The sequence below is a fragment of the Oryzias latipes genome, chromosome 14 (genome assembly GCF_002234675.1).
Source record: "Oryzias latipes chromosome 14, ASM223467v1".
In the NCBI taxonomy this organism is placed as follows: domain Eukaryota; kingdom Metazoa; phylum Chordata; class Actinopteri; order Beloniformes; family Adrianichthyidae; genus Oryzias; species Oryzias latipes.
Window position 1 is genome coordinate 23820007 of NC_019872.2, and position 18339 is coordinate 23838345.

The window sequence follows — 18339 nt, forward strand, 5'->3', positions numbered from 1 at the left end:
GCCTGAAAAAATAGGCAGAGTTCTGCTCTCCTTCTTCAATCCACCTTCTCCTAGATCGGATAAACGCTCCTTCTGCTTTGCGCTTATAAATGTCATCTAACTTGTGTTGTAAGTCTATTAAAGCTGTTTTATCCGTTTCATCTAGGACATCTGTTGGCTTAGATATAAGAAGAGCAATCTTCTGTATTACATCTGTCTCAACAGCTCTTCTTTTTTTTGTTAAGTCAGAGCTATATTTTCTAAAAAATTTACCAAGTTCGTATTTCAAAAGTTCCCAATTATTACAGAATGAGTGTTCAGCTAGTGCTTTGTTCCAATAAAGTTTTATTAAGCGATGAGTTTCAGAAATCACCTCCAGATGCTCAAGAATGGTACTGTTTAACTTCCAATATGAAGCTTTGGTGCCAGAGGAGCTCGACAAAGGGACGGTTAGATGAATTGTTTTGTGGTCTGAAAGCGGTGTGGCATGAATATCTGTTTTAACATTTTTTAAGTCTTTAGAAGTAAGCCAGAAATCAATGCGTGAGTGTCTGGTCTGTGATTTGTTACACCATGTATAAGCTCTTTGGTTTGGATGCGAGTCTCTCCAAGAATCAATTAAATCTAAATTTTGTGCAAACAACTTTATAGGAGAGTTAGAGTCTGGACTCCTGGGAGGCCATCTATCCATAGAATTATCAAAAACTGTGTTAAAATCCCCTCCAAATATTATAAAAGACTGGGTATTTAGACAGCCAGTGCAATAAACGTGTTTCTAGTCTATTGAAGAGAAGATTATTTTCTGTTTGAGAGTTGAACCCGTACACGTTGACTAGAATAAAGATGGAATGGGCTACTTCAAGTATCATAAAAATGTAATGACCATCTTTATCGCTGTCAGATAGCAAAACTTTTCCATTGAATCTGTTTTTGAGAATGCAGACACCAGCAGCTCGCTCTGTACCATGTGACATCCACACATCATTTCCCCACTGTGACCTCCAGAAGGATTTGTCTTGTTCAGTTGAGTGGGACTCTTGGATAAAACAAAAATCTGAATTAAACTGCTTACAAAATAAAAAAATGGCTTTACGTTTAACATTGTTTCTTAAACCTCTCGCATTTAAAGAAATAATGGATAAAGACATGAAGTTGAAATAGAAAAAAAGAACAAAAACAAAAGATATTTAGACCAAAGAAGAAGAAAAAAGAAGTTGAGTTAAGGATTTTTGGTCGCTTAGGAACAGAAAGAGGATAAGAACCTGCAAACCATTACAAAAAAAGCTGTGAACTAAGACCCTAACAATAATTATTTCCTTATGAAATAACACCAAAGTGATGGGCGTTATTAGTCCCATCTTACTCATAAGAGTAAATGTTTTAAGAAAAAAATAAATAAAAATAAAACCCACAATGCTGCTACTTGATTCACATTTAAGTATAATGTAATACTTAAAATAACATTATAATGTTATATCAAAAACAAAATTAAAGCAAGATAAAAATTAAAATAAAAAGTAGCAGCTTGAATGCAATAGCTTATGAGCTCAAATAAAATCAAATTTTAAGCAACAGTATCATTTTTGACAAATGTGGAAAATAGCAAAAAACGTTCAGATCCAGCTTTCACATCTGCAGCCTTCGTTAAGGCGGCAGGATTTCTTTACCATTCACAAAGGCACGTCCTCCAACAAAGAACGCCAGCTTGTTCTCCCTCCTGGCTTTCTCCACGGCCGGCCACAGTTGGTTTCTCCGTTCGCGGTCCTCAGCAGACAGATCCTCCGACATCCTCAGGTTGTGTTCTTTCAGGAAGCCAGATTTCTTTGCAGCGCGCCAGACAGCATCGCGGTGAATCCTCGCAGTAAACTGGATGATGATCCCTCTCGGTTGGTTGTTGTTCGGTCTCTTCGGGCCGAGTCTGTGCACCGTATCCACAACATCGGGGAGTTTGTCTTTCGCCTCCGGTAGAACAGACTGGCAGATCTGGATCACTTCTTGCCGCACGTTCTGATTTTCTTTCTCAGCCAAACCGCGAAGTTTCAGATTCCAGCGGCGGGAGTAGCTTTCCAGCTGGGAGATCCTTTTTTCCTGTGTTTCCACGATTGTTTTATATTTCTCCAGTTGTGCCTCAGCGTGGATCACTCTGTTCTTCATGTCACTAATTTCAGTACAAACGACATCAACGGAGCCTTTTACAGCTGAGATTTGCATGGAGTTCTCCTGCACAGCTTTTTTCATCTCAGAGATCTCTCTGGAGTTGCCGCTAATTAACTTTTCCAGAGTGTCTGACCTCGAGTTTATCAATTGTGTAAGTGACGAGAGTTGAGAAAGAACAGCCTCTGTCTCCGTTTCTGTGACTTTTCTCAGCTTACCAGCTGGGGAAGCAGTGGGTGTGCAGGGAAGAGCAGGGAAGTCTTCTTCTTCCATTAGGAATGGTTCCGAAACTGCCTCCATGTAGTCATGCATTGAGTCAATTAATTTGACTTTAGCATCAGTAGTCTTACTCGACGCAGACGGCTTTGCAGGTTGGCTAACGTTAGCAGGTTTGCTAACAGAGCCAACACTCGCTAGCGATTTCTTGAGTTCCGTCTTTCTCTTCTCGGCTTTGCTCATATTGCTTTGAGAACTATGCAAAAAGTATAAAGAAATTGTAAAGAGGTAAAAAAAATCAAGAAAAGGTCTTTGCTCACCGTGTATTATTACAAAAAACAGTTAGGTTTGCAGAGCTCAGCCAAACACGACTGTTCAGAGCGCCATCTTGGTCACCCCCCCTGCTGTCCGAATCTACAGTTCAAAAATCATGTGCACTAGAAATTTCCCAGAATTCTCTACGAAAAACCAGTGTGGATCGATGCTCACTCGATCGGCGAATATTGCCCAGAATGCACTGCGTTCATACCAGAATGCATTGCGTGTGACCCACAATACACTGCGCTTGAATTATTCGAAGATGGCGGACGGTTGCGCGAGAAAGAGGACTTAAAAATGTAAGTATATTTAAAAGTATCAAGTATCTGTTGTAAAATATATTTGTAAATACGTAAGATGATGTGTTTAATATGTTATATTCCTCAATCGACTATCTACATTGTTTGGAAACTCATCAATTTCGGTAATGCTAAAGCTAACACTAGCGCGAATTAGCGCCGAATGCTAAAAACAAACGCTGTTGATATTACATAAAAAACGAGTGAGTTCTAACCGTAGTAATAAGTTATTAACACATTTTTAAGTTATTAACACATCCTTTTTTGACAACAATCTTTGATTTTTTATTTTTTGCACTTGAACAGGGCTAGTGGCTGTTTATTTCCAACTCGAACAACACTTTCCGAACAGCCCAAACATTCGCGATTATGGATAAAGGTTGTCTCTCTGACTTGTGTTTCTGGTCTCTCCTTCTCTATGCTTGGAGTGGCGTTTCGTTTATTACAATGACCGATTCGAGTCTTGGACTCCCTCCACTTGTTTACTGATGCTGCGCCCGCCGTTGGATTTGGGGCATAATTTTATGACGAGGGATTTGCTTATGTCTGGCTGCCAGAAATTTTGGATGCTGAACCCAAATCCACAGCTCTATTTGAGCTCTATGCTATAATGGTAGCATGCTCGCTTTGGGGGAGGGCTTATGGTCCACTAAGGGATCATGTTGTTCTGCGATAATGAAGCCACGGTGGAGATTATTGACAAAGGACATTCAAGAAGTGCGATGATCAATTGTTTAATGTAACAGTTGACATGGTTTAGTGTTTGAATAACTTTATACTACGAGCAACTTTTATCCCTGGTCTTTTAAAAAACATCTCTGACGCTCTCTCTAGCTTCCAATTCCAAGATTTCAAAATTTGTGTTGGCATCCTCACAGCCTGCCCTGCTTTCAAGCAGATGACACTCGACTAAGAGCATTTCCATTTAGAGACTTGTTGTCCGCCTCTAGATACATGATATTCGGCCTGGCTAAAAGTACTATTTAAACCTATGATCCCTGATGAATCTCCTATTGTTCTCCCTGTGCCAGTTTTCCGACAACCCTTTGCCTCTTAATATTTCATTAGTCTGCGCTTTTGTTGTCCACCTATTTGAGAACCGCCGATATTAAGTACCAAGCATCAAATCCAGCCGAGCTGCAGTCACAATAATAGACCTATAAAATGGTGCTTTATAAGGACTATGTAATGCCCTGAATTTTAAAAGCAATTCAGACACCATGTTCACTACTTTTTTTTCGGAGATATGTCTGTAGATCACTCCAAAACACTGAGATAAAGGGTGCAGTTTGTAAAGTTGCACGGTCAAATATTAACAGCGATATTTTTGGTTATTTTGCCTGTTTTAGGAGGATAAAAACAAGAGAGAGTAGCGAGCAGAGGCTGCTAGGCTGCAATAGGCGATTACCCGATCTGTAACGGCTACCTGATCAGTCAGTGCATGTGCAAATATTACGTCACTTCCTCTATGGGGCCAACATTGCAACAGTTAAGTAACTTGATTTGTCTTTACTCCATTAACATGTATATTTTGTATACCTTTGTTGTTTCAAGATTGTAAACCTTTAAACTTATGATCAAAAATGTTTAAAAAAAATATTTATAATAAAAAACATAAATAAAGATCAGCAGTTGGTAGCATTTCCCAACAGCTCTGCCTCCTTTATGACTGTCCGAGTCTTTTAACCTCAGTCTTTTTAACTCTGTGAATCTGTTTTCCTCAACAACAGAGAGTTTTCTCCAACTGGATTACAATGCCAAAAAATAAAAGAACATCGCCTTAATGCAACACTGTGCAAACGTCCATTGTTGCCATCATAGACAATGAAAATCTCAATGATAATTGATTTAATGACGGCCACATGGCTTCGAGTCATACTCTCTGTTTGATCGTTTTTATTTTTTATATGTTTGCAACAGGAAAAGAGGAGTAGTGAGCGCGTTTTCTCTGAGAAGTCAGGGGCTGCTTCAGCTGCTTTTGCCATTAACGTGTCTGTGTTGACATAGTTAATAAATTTTCAGGAAGTGGCGCTGTGTCTTCTGACCTCAGGGAGTAAATAGAAGAAGACATTTTTAGCCCATATGTAGTCTCCAGCAGGATATTTTTTTTCAACGTTAAAGTAAACCATTTTATTATTATAAATGTTTTCAGTTTTATAAACATTTTAAGATTAATTTTGTTATTAACATCCCAAGACATACCCTGACTCTAAAACACGGGTAGTTGTACAAATCGGGTACTGACAGGCGTGTTTGAGACTTCCCAGGCGGATGCAGCGGAGCGCAGATCGCCATAAATCCACAAAAATGGGATTTCAGAAAATTTGAAAACTTTGAAATGAATGGTGATTTTTGAGTATTCTATGAGTTTTATGAGCTGGAACCCTAATGTATGTGAAAATAAACAAATAACTGGGCCCTGAAGTATATTCTATGAAATTTTAATTTTTGGAAAGGAATTGTAGAAATAAGCTTTTCCATGATATTCTGCTTTTTGGAAAAGGGTATGTACATTAAAACTGCCATGTTTAACCCCCTTGCCTCCTACTAATACAAATATGTGCTAAACCAATTCTGCTACAAGCTTACCTTAATTTACCTTCTACTTGAAAGCAAAAACATTTTTTCTGTCACTGGAAATACATTCAGGTGTTAAAGGGTTAATAGATCAACATAAAATGGCTAAAAAGTTTTGCATCACAGTATTTCATTTTCTTTAGTAACACAACAAATGTTAAAAATGCTTAAAACACATTGTCAGTCTCTGATCTCTGTGTACTGTGTCAATACATTTTTTAAGTGACTTGTCTAAAGATGTTTTTTCAAACAATAAAAGCTGTTGGCCCTTAGATAATGTTATACATTATTAGCACTACTGTCTTTAAAACATGGTTTCTGTACAACGTCAGCTAAACACCAATCTTTATTAATCCTTTATGTTATCAATGTTTTACTGAAAATTATTTACAAATGAGTATTTCCCCCCCAAAAGAGGTTATTTTTAAAACTTCACAAACTGGAAAACTTTTATTCTGAAACTTCTTAATTATTGTTTACAGGAAGGGATTTTTTTCCCCCTCATTGGCTCCGCCCACAATCTGTAACTTCCCGAGACGGACTCACGGTCTTCGCGGTCTTCGAGGTTACATTTGGGCGGGGTTTTTGAACTGGGCGGAATTGAAGCCACTTTTTTTGGTAAATAAAGCTGAAAGAAAACTAAACAACTCACACGAACAAACCAAGCAGAAAGAAAATGGAAGGTAAGTCAAAACTCTTCTGCCTTAGAAAAACAACCTGTTTTCTATTAAAACCTTCGAATTGTTCATGGTTAGAAAAAAAGAAAGCTGGTGTTTTGTTGATTTATGTAACGTGTTGGATTTATGAATGTTCTAATAAATGTGTATTTTTGTGTTTCACTTTTGAAAATCTCTCGGCTGTAGTGCTGTGACGATAACCGCCCTTTTTTTAAACCTTTTTTTTGTTGTTGAAAGTTTTGCATATGGCGGGTGATTGGAACTCTAATCACATTCATCTTTACTGATAATTTAAGTTTTCTTTTGTAATCCAGTTCCGATCAGATAGATTCTTTTCAACAAAATCCAGTTTCTAGTGATGACTGATTATCTTCAGAAAACATTCATTCATGATTTCGTATGAGAGGATAATCAAGAACATGTTAAAAGGCGCGACACGGCCTCCCGCCAAGGGATTTTGTGTTGGGGGGGGGGATTATTATAAGTGTCAAGCAGGTGCTGTGCTAAATGTTAGATTTATTATTCATTGGTATTGTTTTACTTTACACCACCCTTAGTGTTAGTCAGCAAAAATGTTTTTCTTCATTGCTACTTGTTTAATAGCAAACAAAAAAAACAACAACAGATTTTTAAGTCGTTTTTTGTTGTTGTTTTGTAAAACAAAAGTCATATATTGAACCCAAACAAAACCGTGACCCTGGGGCAATGATGAAGAGACACTTCTTGAAACGTGAAGGTTTATTCTCATGTGCCAAATAACCAAAGGTGGGCAAGCCAAGTCACCGTATATATTAGAAACATTCAGACCACGCCCTCAGAAACTGCAACTGATTGGTCAGTTCATAACTTGGATAACTTGTGAGAGAAAGAAAACCTTGCTGAAAAAAAGTATTGGATCATGAATGCACTTTGTGATTTCTTCTGGGAAAAGAGCTATATAAATAAAGATATTCTGTTCTATTCTGACCGATAGAATGAATAACAGTTGTTTATTTTTCAATAGAAGTCTGTGAGATTTTGGCTTCTTGTAACCAGCAGGTACTTCCTGTTCAGAACGCCAGTCACTCAGTCCAATGAGATGTATGTAAATGTTTCCAACCTCTTCTTTGTGCTTCCAGAGACACCCAGGATCCTCCATAAAGCAGATTTTTAATGAAAAACCATAAGAAATAAAATCAAATGTTGCAAACAGTAATAATTTTATCTAATCAAATCAACAAAAACATTTTCTTCTGTCATATTTCTTAGATTTGAGGCCACATGAAATCTTAAAGATTTAACCTTCGGTGGTCAAGCAGTAACACATGATGGCCTCTAGAGTGTGCTACAGGCTTTGTTGTTTTTGCTTCATTGAGCCACTTTAAAAATGAACACATTATGAAGAAAAATATGTTTTTTTTGTGAATGTTTCAGAAGTAACTTTGAAGTCGGCTTTGCTCAGCATCATGGAGGAACTGGATGAGGAACAATATGAGAAGATGTTGCTGCTTCTGGGAAAGATTCCAAGAAGAAAGAAGACAGGATCCAGGCCGCAGATGGTTGAAACGGTACTCCAGGTTTATGGAGAGAAGGAGTCCATCAATGTGGTGGATAACATTATGAAAAAGATTCCCAGGAATGACCGTGCAGTCCAGGACCTGCTGAAGCCCTTTGTGGGGAAGAAGAAAACAGGTAAAAGTGTACAGAATCAAAATTGAGACTCACTTATAAAATCAGGACTCAGAATGACGTTAAATACAGATTTATTTAAGAACTTAGATCAAGAAGTCAGAGAGGGCTGCAGGTAATGGAAAACACTCCATGGGGCTTTTGGAGGAGATGCAAGGTACAGATAGTCTTACAAGGACTATCTCTACTAGTGTCTAGTGTAGAAAAACAAGTGATGGTTCAAAGTCCTTGTCCGAAGTTCCAAGTCCAGAGATCCAGAAGCCAGTACCCAAAAGGGAAAAGCAAAGGCAGATCCGGTGGGCAAAAAGAGGGCCAGAGGCAGACAGGGAGAATCCAGGAGTTCAATTTGGAATCTCAAAGTCAATCAGGACAATTGACTGTAGATGAGAACTAGACTGCGGGACCCCTCCCCCCTGGCGTTCCAAAGATGAAGTTCCCGCTGGTTCCAAGAGGCCAAAATCCCATAGACTTCTGCAGAGAAATGAACAGCTGTTATTCAATCTATTGGTCAGAATAACTATTCTGGCCATGACACCTTTTAACATGTTCTTGATTATCCTCTCATACGAAATCATGAATGAATGTTTTCTGAAGATAATCAGTCATTACTAGAAACTGGATTTTGTTGAAAAGAATCTATCTGATCAGAACCGGATTACAAAAAACTAAAAATATAAACTGTAAAACTATCAAATGAATGAATTCAGTGGGGATGGGATTATAAACTCACTTCTTCTCACTCCTTTCAAGCAATAAATCAAGCTGTACTTGACTTTAGTTAACGATCACTGTATTTGATTAACCATATGTGACTGAAGTGTTTCTTTGTTTTTATTTTACTTGTGTATTTCATCATTTCTGTAAAGAATTTGATAAATCTGTCTTTTTTATTGGATTGTCTACAATTAGTGCTTGAAATCAACCAATTAATCAATTCAGTTGTCTTTATTTTAAGGATGCCCCAATCTGATCTCGTAATCGCAAATCAGGCCTGATCTTGTGGCTGATGACTGAACCGCATTCAGATATTGTAGAATGATCAGGGATCAGAGATGTAATTTATTCTTTTCATTATCAGCGCTTTATAATTCAAGCTTTTTATTCCAGACAAACACTCCATGAACGCATCACAGCCTTTAATTGTAGCGCTAGTTTGATCATCAGGAGGCACGAAAGAGTTCAGTCAAGCTAGTGAGATATTCACAGATGTGGACTTCTGGACTCACTAACCCTTAAAAAAAACTCTTAAAAAACATTTTAAACTGACAGCAGGTGTCAGTGATGCATTTTAACAGAGAAAAGATCGGGGCTGTTTTTCTTTTTAATGAGAACGGCTCTCTCTGTGCTGCTGACAAAGAGACGCAGCTGCTGCAGGAGCAGATTTAAGAAACTATCCTTTATTTCTCTTCTCAGGACTTGAGTAAAGCAGAATGAACTACTGTGGTAATAAAACCCATAATGTGATAGGTTATGTTAAAGAATCCTATATTCTCTAAAAAAAAATGTAATAAAATAGTACATTGACATGAGCTAGTCATGAATATTCATCACCATATTTATGATACAACACAAAATCATGATTCATCTTTAAGATGAAGGGATTGGACCCTGCCAGTAATGATCTCAGTGCAGAGCCCAAACTTTGACCTTCATTACAAGAGAATGGTTTGAGAGCCTCAGATCAGGGCAGTTCCTGCTGATCACGTCCATCAAAGTAGACCAATATTAAAGTCTTCCTTATCCGGTCTACAAACAGAGCAGCAGCAATTAAAGATGAGCTGAAGAAGGACTTCAAAGTGTGCACATCTTAGAAATAAATGAGCATTAAAAACCCTTAGCTACTCACTGAAAGACACTCACTGTACCATAGTTTTGGACCTTCAGTTTCCATGTCTGTCTGAATTTTTGTAAGTGACTGGTTTCACAATTGATGAATTCTGCAGGGGAAAAGAGGAAACAAGAGGCTGACCCCGAACCAGAAGAGAGGATCCTGCAGCAGAAATCTGCAGCTGGTTGGTGAATTTAAATCCTTTCAATGAGTTTCTACTCTTCCCTTTCACTGTAAACAAAAGGAGACCAAGTGAGGAGTTAGTACAGGAAATATTTTGCAAATATCTGACTGAAAAGCATCTTTGCGGTTTAGAACTCTAGTCCCAATTGCCCTTTTGGGTGGATACAGGCCGCCTGCAGGCAAAAAAAAGGGGCAAACCTGTACGGGGCATGCAGATTAAATGTTCTCAGTGAACCTGTAGAGCAAATGCACATATTTTCCTAGGGGCCACAGGTCATATTAAACACTATTACTGCACCTAAGGAAAAGTTCAGGTGAAGTAGGTGAGATGTAGGCATGTTGTACTTTTTTCTTTTTACATTTTCTCAGCCCCCTGTACAGGTGCATCTAGCTAAGACTTACCTTCAACATCTGAAAACACTCTTTACTCACTTGGAGAAGAAACTTTCTCTGTAAAGGGGTTTGATGTCTTCACACAGATGTGCGTCACAGGCTGCTGAGCTCAGGACTTACTCATCATTTCTTTGACAGGCTCAGAGAAGAACCAGGTGGTGGAGGATTCTGCTGGCAAAAACAAAGACAGAGGTCAGTCTTCAAGTGTCCATATCTGACCAATCTTGAGCCCCACCTCCACTGCACTCTTCACTGTAGACCGAGGTGGCTAGATCTTCCTGAGGTCTCCAGACAAGTTCACCTACATCTTTTCAGCACAGTGTAGCTCCAAGATATATGCACCGTTGGGGTTCAGATTAAAGAACTCCCACCACACACATATTTTACATAAAGAATTCCCCATAGGATCATACATGCAAGCCCTGCATTGGCATTGGAGAAACTCAGTGACTTTTCTTTTTCCTTTCCAAGATCATCTGAAGAGCCCCCAACCTGACAAGGTAAGTGTAGCCATGCAGAATTCTGGGATTTGGATGTGTCTTCTTGAAGTGTTTGAGGAGTCTTTGTGCTTCCTTACTGATCGGGTTCCCACTATGATAGGAAGGGTGCACAGCCTGTTCCACATACCTCTTTGGGGTTTGAATTTGAATCTGCCTCTTGTGCGGCTATATACTCACTGGGTTGATGTGCAATTTGCTGTTCCTCACCGTTTACAATGGCAGATGTCATCAGGCGTGCCGTAGTGGTGGCTGTGGGTTGCTGGAGATGGCACTGAATGGCGTGACGGGAGAGGGCATCAGTGTTGACATTCTCTCGTCCACTCCAGTTTTAGATCTCAAGGTCGAAGGACGCCAACTGGGTGGAAACCAGTCTGCTTGGGTTATGGAGGTCAGGGTCTCTTCGATTCTGGGAAGAGGACTACACAAAACTTGCAACTTTCGTCTTTCTTTTTCACCCTGACAATGGGTGCGGCCCATGGGCTTCTGCTTTCTACGATGACGCCACATTGCAACATGTTCATTAGAAGGGCATGCATGTCTTTGTAGAGCAGGGGGGGTAGAGGCCTAAAGTACTCATGTGTGGGGGCTGAATCTCCTGTGGGGAATACAGTGCCTCACCATGGAGGTCCTCCCAAAGTCTGTCTCTTCAGTGGAGAAAACTATGGCCAACTTCTGGAGCAGCATCTTCAGCCGACCTTGCTTGTCCTCTGGACAGGAATGATCGTCATGCCAATACAGAGAGGACTGACTGGAAGTCGGAGCTAAAAAGAGAAATTTTGGGTGAAATAAGTGGCCAGTTAAACAGGAAATTTTTTGAAGGTTTTGCATTAAGGGACCCACAGTCCAAGTAATACTCAGGCTCCGAGTCGCACCCGAAGAGGTGCAGGAGACTTTGCTAATAGCCGCAGATGCCGACCCCGGCTCTAGTCCAAGCAGGAATTGCTCTTTTAAGTGCTGATCCATCGGGGTGGTGTTGCCGCAGCCTGCAATAAAGTCCCTTTAGTCTTAAAATAAAAGCCTGCAAGGGTTCATCTGGTTTTTGTCGACACCCATAAAACTGTGTTCTGGCTACTGGGCCTTGAACACGCTGCTGGTAAACACCATCCAATACATTAAAAATTTTGGCAGTTGTGTTACGCTCTTCCTCTGTTAAAACATTTATCTGTCTCCGAGTAACACTCGTCAGGGCCCCCACTAACACACCCACCCTTTTGCTCTGTTTGCCCCACATATGGTATCAGTCCCTGCAGTTGTTCCTTCCAGGCCTCATATTTAAGTTCACTATCAAAACCACTAAATTTTGGCACCCAATTTGCACCAGGTAACAAGGGCATCATCATTTTTTTAAGGAGTTTGAGCACTAAAGCATGAAATTCCCAGGTTCTGACTCCACACAAAATCCAAATCCTGCAGACAACGCCAAGTTTGTAGCCACGCAGAAATCTGGGATTCCGGGACCAAAGTTCAAAAAGGGAGCACAAAGGGTTTATAAAAATGAGGGATGTTGGCTGAGTCTTTTGCTCTGTCCCTTCGTTGGAGCCAGGAGGTTCTGTCTAAAAAAAATACAGAAGAAAAACCCAGGGAGAACTTAGAACTAAAACACCAGGCTCAATAAAAGCACTGCAAATAAAATGCAATCCGTAAAATATTAAATAACATGCAATAATTAAAATATAGCACTGGCGACTACATAAAATCTTCCCTGGATTGTCCCAAAAAATATATAAAACAACAGAGGGGTACTTGGCTCGAAGAGGGGGGGTCACAACCACACACCCCAGCGTTCCAGTGTCGCTTCCCCCTCTGACCGCTGTCTGGCTCCTTGCTCAGCTGCTGCAGGCCAGCACTCGTCTGTCCCGACTCGCAGGGCGTCCCTCTTGGATCAGTTTGGCGCTACTTCACTGCTTCACCCGGTGAGCGTTCCTCCAAGGGACTCCGCTGTCGGCCCCGCCTCTTGCTCGTCTCAGTCTGCTGGCTTCTACTGCTGTGCGGTCTGGCTCTTCTAGGCCAGCCGTTCTCTTAACTAGACGTTGGAAAAAGCACCCTGCTGTCTCCTCTCTTCAGAGCTGGTTTTCATGGCCTCCCTTCAGAGCCTCTCTCCCTCTCACGTCCCACTGTTTCTTAAAACCAGAGCACACCTGTGTCCAATCCAGCATCATGAGCTGCTGACTTCAGGGGCCCTCCAGATTTTACACACAAGTAAAAAAAAAACAATAAAAATAGTTCAACCTGTTACATAAGACTGTTAGAATTAACTTTTGTTTTCTCCTAAATTGTCTTGAAAGGTATCTGTGGATGTTTAACCGCCTGGACTCAGAGTCATTAATGCTTAGAAACCATTGAAGCCAAAGGATGGTGCTTTAAGAGGAATCAAAGTGATCACATTATTCCTACTCTTTCAACGAAAATGTAATTTTTTTTCTTTAATACATCAAGTGACGTGGGTACCAGTACAGAAAATTGAATGTTCTTGAAGTATAGCACAAGGATCCATTTTAGGTCCACACTTTTTAATTTGTATTTCCTACCACTAATGTCATTAAGAGACATGGCATAGACTTCAACAGATATGCTGATGATACTCAGCTCTTTGTGATTATGTCTCTTGATGATTTAGATCCTGTTGACAAACGTATTAAATGTTTTAGTGATGTTAAAGGTTGGAAGACGGATGATATTCTAAAACTCAACAAGGACAAAACAAGACAGGAAAAAACTTGCCATTTTTTTTGTTTGTGATGGTCTTCTAGACTAAAACTGCCCATTTCCATATGAAGTTAGAGAAATATGTGCAAGGGGCTGTACTATCATGTCAACTTGCTGCTCTAATGACAATAATATGCGCACTGTGTAGAAAACAGAGGAAGAGAACCTACAGGGGTGGGGTGTGGGGTGGACAGGTAAAGAGAAAAAGCATGTAAAGGGGCGGGGCTCAGGGGTGCTCATTACGTCCTTCGCGATCGACCAGTAGATCGCTAAGGACGTGTGGATTTTCGTGGGACATAATATATGTATTTTTAGAAAAATTGCTGCCAGCAATATTTATCATCACCTTGAAGTACGTCACTTGATTGACATGTAGAGCTGTTGAGTACCCGGCAGCACGCCCATTGAGAAGACGGCTGCAGAAACAGGATAAAATAAAAGAAAGCCTCTACAAATTAGGGGAACTATTTTAAAATGAAATATTAAGCAAAATCAGACAAGTTCACTTATTTCCAGGAAAATTATCCGCTTGAAAGCAAAGAGGATTTTGAATATGGAGGTTGAAGCTTCAAAGAGAAAAGAAAGTTTACTCTGCTAATCAGAACACAACACAATGTTTTGATCATTTGTTCCTCTGTTTTTTCTCTGTATCTTGTGACTGAATTTCACTGCAAAATGGACTTGTTAGCCATCACCATTCTGTCTGGGATGGAATAAACGCCGGCCTCTATATAACACAGCATCTGCTGCTACACGCTGGGGCTACTATTGTGTGTGTGTGTGTGGGGGGGGGGGGGGGTATAAAAGTAAAAGATTAAAAAGATAAAAATAATAAATGTGTATTCCCTTCTTTCCAGGTGACATCATCATCCCCGTGGGTAAGAGAGATCCTTCAAATCCACATTTTCCTTCTTTTCTTCTTCTTTTGCTCTTAATGCATCTAAAATCTGGATTTCTGCACAGAGGATAACTATTGCAGAGTTGAAGAGTGGCGTCGACCTTGGCCAGAAAAGCGTTGTTGGAAAAGTTGTGGAGAAATCTGCCCTGCGTACATATAAAACCAAGGACAATGAAAAGAAGTTCTTCTTCAACCTGGGAATTGCTGATTACAGCAGCTACATCAAGGTGATGGTGTACGGGAAAGAGAACTTTTCTGTTTTCAACAAGGAAGGCTACTACAACTTCAGAAACGTGATTGTGGAAAGAGAAGTGATCAAAAATGAGAACACGCATGAAAAAGTGATGAAATTCACCAAACGAAGCAATACATCAAAGGCAGGAAAGTTTGATATTCCCAAAGATCTGGAGCTGGAGGCTCAGATGCTGGTCTATGGACAGCGTCCAGTTGTCTCCATCGAAGAGATCAAACGTTTGGAACCGAGGAGTAGAGTCAGTGCAGAGGGAACCGTGAAAGAGGTACTTTTCCATCAGTTCCTCTGTGGTTTGAGGGACCCAGTCTTTCGGCCACGACTGTCAGTTTGGTTTTCAATACCTTGATCTTGTTTTCATTTTTCTGATTCGGAAAATCCAGCCTGTTGAGGTGGAGGGAATACGCACCAAAAAAAAGACAAAGAAGTTTAAACTTGAAGACACGACCGGCTCCATCATCATCACTTTGTGGGGCCAAGACATCCAGCAGCTCAGAGATGTTTCAGTGGGAGATTTAGTCAGAGTGACCAATGTGACGACCAATCACTATCATGAAACCATCTCACTGAACTCCACAGACTTCACCAGAATCTTCAAGGTAGCGTTCTGCGTGCATCATGCTGTCTTTCTTTGTCATTTCAAAGTCACGGTCTGTCTAAATTTGTATTTCTTCTTGTCAGATAAATGCATCTAGACATTAACCCTTGTGCTATCTTAGATGACCCCACCCTTCCATTGACGTGTTCTCCCTACCATGACAAAGGTGGATAAAGGTGGAAAGATTACATGTAATCCATGGACACCAGTGAAGATCACAAATCATTGAAGAAAAAAGGTTCAGAGCGCTGTCTAGTGGGTCTAGATGACCCAACTCCCACTGTTAAAGTGCCTAGGATAGCACAAGGGTTAAAGAAAAACACAACTATAAACAACAAACCACAACAAGAATCAAGTTTCTTATGCACAAGGGAGAGGAGCAAATGTGATGGAAAAGGTCCACCACCTTTCTCTTCTCAAAGGGTCTGCCTCTCCTTGTGCTGCTTTTATGAAGAACTCAAGAAAAAGGTAACAATTTCAAGACAAAGAGAAAAAGTTCATTAGGGGGTGTCTTATAATGACCCCTTAAGGTGGATTCTAACTTCAAACAGTATCCCTTATCAGCTGAGGACAGTGTGCCATAAAACCCCCTCTTCCTAGCTGGGATGAGAAGCAGATGAACAAACACACAACTGTTTTCAGAAAAGGTCAATCTGAGTTAACATTTAAAGATACATTTACACAACTACATTTAATCAATGATGATAATAAAACAATTTTCTTCACACTTCTTGACTAAAGTTTGTTTTTATTAGAATTTTTTTTTATTTTTACTGTTTGCATCAACATTTCTGAAGCTCCAAACTTTCTGTGTTCCAGGACAAAACTGTCCATAAATGAAAACTCTGACTCCTTCTCTTCTAGTTGCAAAGCACCTCCTACAAGGACGTCCAGATAGAAATCATCGGCGTTAAAAGTTCAGGGGTCCAGCAAACGGAGGTGGACGCTGGGATAAACGGGCAGGTCAACACTTTCATCGTGGATTCTGCAGTCCTCGCAGAAGAGCTGGGTATCCAGCAGGGATCCGACTTTGAGGAGAGGCTTCTGGAAAAAATCCCTTATTCTGCTGAAGCTGAAATAAAAGGAAACACAATACTGAAGCTCAGCGGCATGAAGGAGTCAAAAGTTCAGATGAGGGTGTAACTTAAAGGGCCTAAAACATGCAAATTCAGTTATGAGCTTTTAAGTGTATTATAATGTTCATTCCTAATGAAAAGAAACCCAAAAGCGCTATGTTTCCATGTTTTCCACACTTAAATGTTTCCATTAAAAAACAGTCAAATAAGCAGTTTTGAAATGATTTTTTATTATTAAAGGGATAAAAGCAATAAAACCTCTATTGCCCTGTGTGAAAAATGATTTGCCCCCTAAAGCTAATATTTAGTTGGGCCCCCATTCAGCAGCAACAACTGCAATCAGGCGTTTGCAATAACTTGCTATGAGTTTCACCGCGCTGTGGAGGACTTTTGGACCGCTCATCTTTGCATTATTGTTGTAATGCATGCATTGTTGTTGGGTTTTTGAGCATGAACTGCCTGTTTAAGGTCACGTCATGACTTTTCAATGGAATTCGGCTCAAGACTTTGGTGGTGGGATTACATAAGCTTGCTTCTTTCCGCTCCTTTTTAAGCAATAAATAAAGCTCTACTTGACTTGACTTCACTTTAGCAAATGTGATTTAAGTGTCTTTTTTTGCTTTATTTTTTGTTTTTAATCTATGCATTTTATCATTTCTGGAATGAGTTTGACAAATCTGTGTAAATTCTTGATTGCTTTGACTACAATGCTTGAAATAAATCAAATCAAAATCTTCATTTTGTTGTTCTTTAGCCATTCCAAAGTGGATTTGCTGGTACGTTTTGGGTTAGTGTCTTGCTGCAGATCCCAAGTGGGTTTCAGGCTTGAGTCATGAAAAGATGGCCGACTTTCTCCTTCAGGATTGTTTGGAGGACTTCTGAATTGGTGGTTCCATTTATCACAGCAAGTCTTCCAGGCCCTGAAGCAGCAAAACGGCACCAGACCATCACACTACCACCTCCATATTTTACTGTTGGTATGATGTTCTTTTTCTGAAATTCAGTGTTACTTTTACGCCACATGTAATGGAATACAGACCTTCCAAAAAGTTCAGCTTTTGTCTCATCATAACAGAATATATATTATCCAAAATTCTTTGGGATCATCAAGATGTCTTGGCAAAATTGAGATGAGTTTTAGTGTTCTTCTTGCTCAGCAGTAGTTTTCATTGTGGAATTCCATTGTGCAGCTCATCTTTGGTGGAGTCATGAACATTGCCCTTAATTGAGTTCAGAATGGCCCGCAGTTCTTTGGATGTTGTTTTGGGATCTTTTTTGACCTCTTGGATGAGTCTTCGCAGCACTCTTGCTTGGCCGGCCACACCTGGGCAGGTATAGCCCTTGTGCTATCCTAGGCACTTTACCATTGGGAGTTGGGTCATCTAGACCCACTAGACAGTGCGCTGAACCTTTTTTCTTCAATGATTTGTGATCTTCACTGGTGTCCATGGATTACATGAAATCTTTCCACCTTTATCTGAACATAACCTGGTCTGGAGCAGGTTAAGTTGAAGGTTAGTTTGTTTTCAGAGAGGTGAAGCAGCATGGCGTGTCCATTTGAAGATGATTTAGTGGATGAAGAAGCTCAGATAACACTTTTTCCACCGTGAGAGGGTGATAAGACCACGTATGGATGTTGGAAAAAATAAACTTTTTTACTTTGATCTAACTTAATTATTTTCTTCAGTTAAGATAAATCAATTTTTGAGTCAAGTCAGCTTAAAAATAACACGTAGTTATCAGACAGTTATTTCATTTTCATTCAAATTAATTCAATTTAGAAAGTGTAACTTTGGTGCTGCTGTTAGATCGGCAGCGCAAAGAATTGTGGGATACCATTTCCTTGCCTCTCTGGACGGATTTGGGTTTAAGTGTGGGTTTTTGACCAAATGTACGACGGAGTATTAGGGCCACCAAAAAAAAAAAAAAGGAAATTTACGAGTTTTTATCTCGTAAATTTAGGAGATAAAAAGTCATAAATTTAGGAGATAAAAAGTCGTACATTTATGAGAAAAAAAC

At 39.9% G+C, this 18339-nt stretch overlaps 1 protein-coding gene and 1 long non-coding RNA gene across 4 annotated transcripts; one reads left to right on the forward strand and one right to left on the reverse strand.

Annotated features, from left to right (window-relative positions):
- The first annotated feature begins 2995 nt into the window (after positions 1–2995).
- On the forward strand, positions 2996–16911 carry LOC101161825. 3 transcript variants are annotated; one of them, XM_004076753.4, is made up of 10 exons: positions 2996–4454; positions 6026–6226; positions 7634–7891; positions 9832–9900; positions 10431–10484; positions 10764–10792; positions 14356–14376; positions 14462–14914; positions 15030–15245; positions 16109–16911. In XM_004076753.4, the coding sequence occupies exons 2-10, from the start codon at positions 6220–6222 to the stop codon at positions 16385–16387; spliced, it is 1386 nt and encodes a 461-aa protein (XP_004076801.1). In that variant the 5' UTR covers positions 2996–4454; positions 6026–6219; the 3' UTR covers positions 16388–16911. The 3 variants fall into 3 exon arrangements, with proteins under 3 accessions (XP_004076801.1, XP_020564761.1, XP_023818552.1); XM_020709102.2 differs by lacking the exon at positions 16109–16911 and adding an exon at positions 15366–15413; XM_023962784.1 differs by lacking the exon at positions 2996–4454 and having other exon boundaries at positions 5889–6226.
- LOC110016413 lies at positions 9834–11112 on the reverse strand. The gene is made up of 3 exons (XR_002291713.2): positions 11000–11112; positions 10332–10460; positions 9834–9947 (listed from the first exon to the last, which is right to left on the reverse strand). It is a non-coding gene; the product is annotated as an uncharacterized LOC110016413 (long non-coding RNA).
- Positions 16912–18339: the final 1428 nt, after the last annotated feature.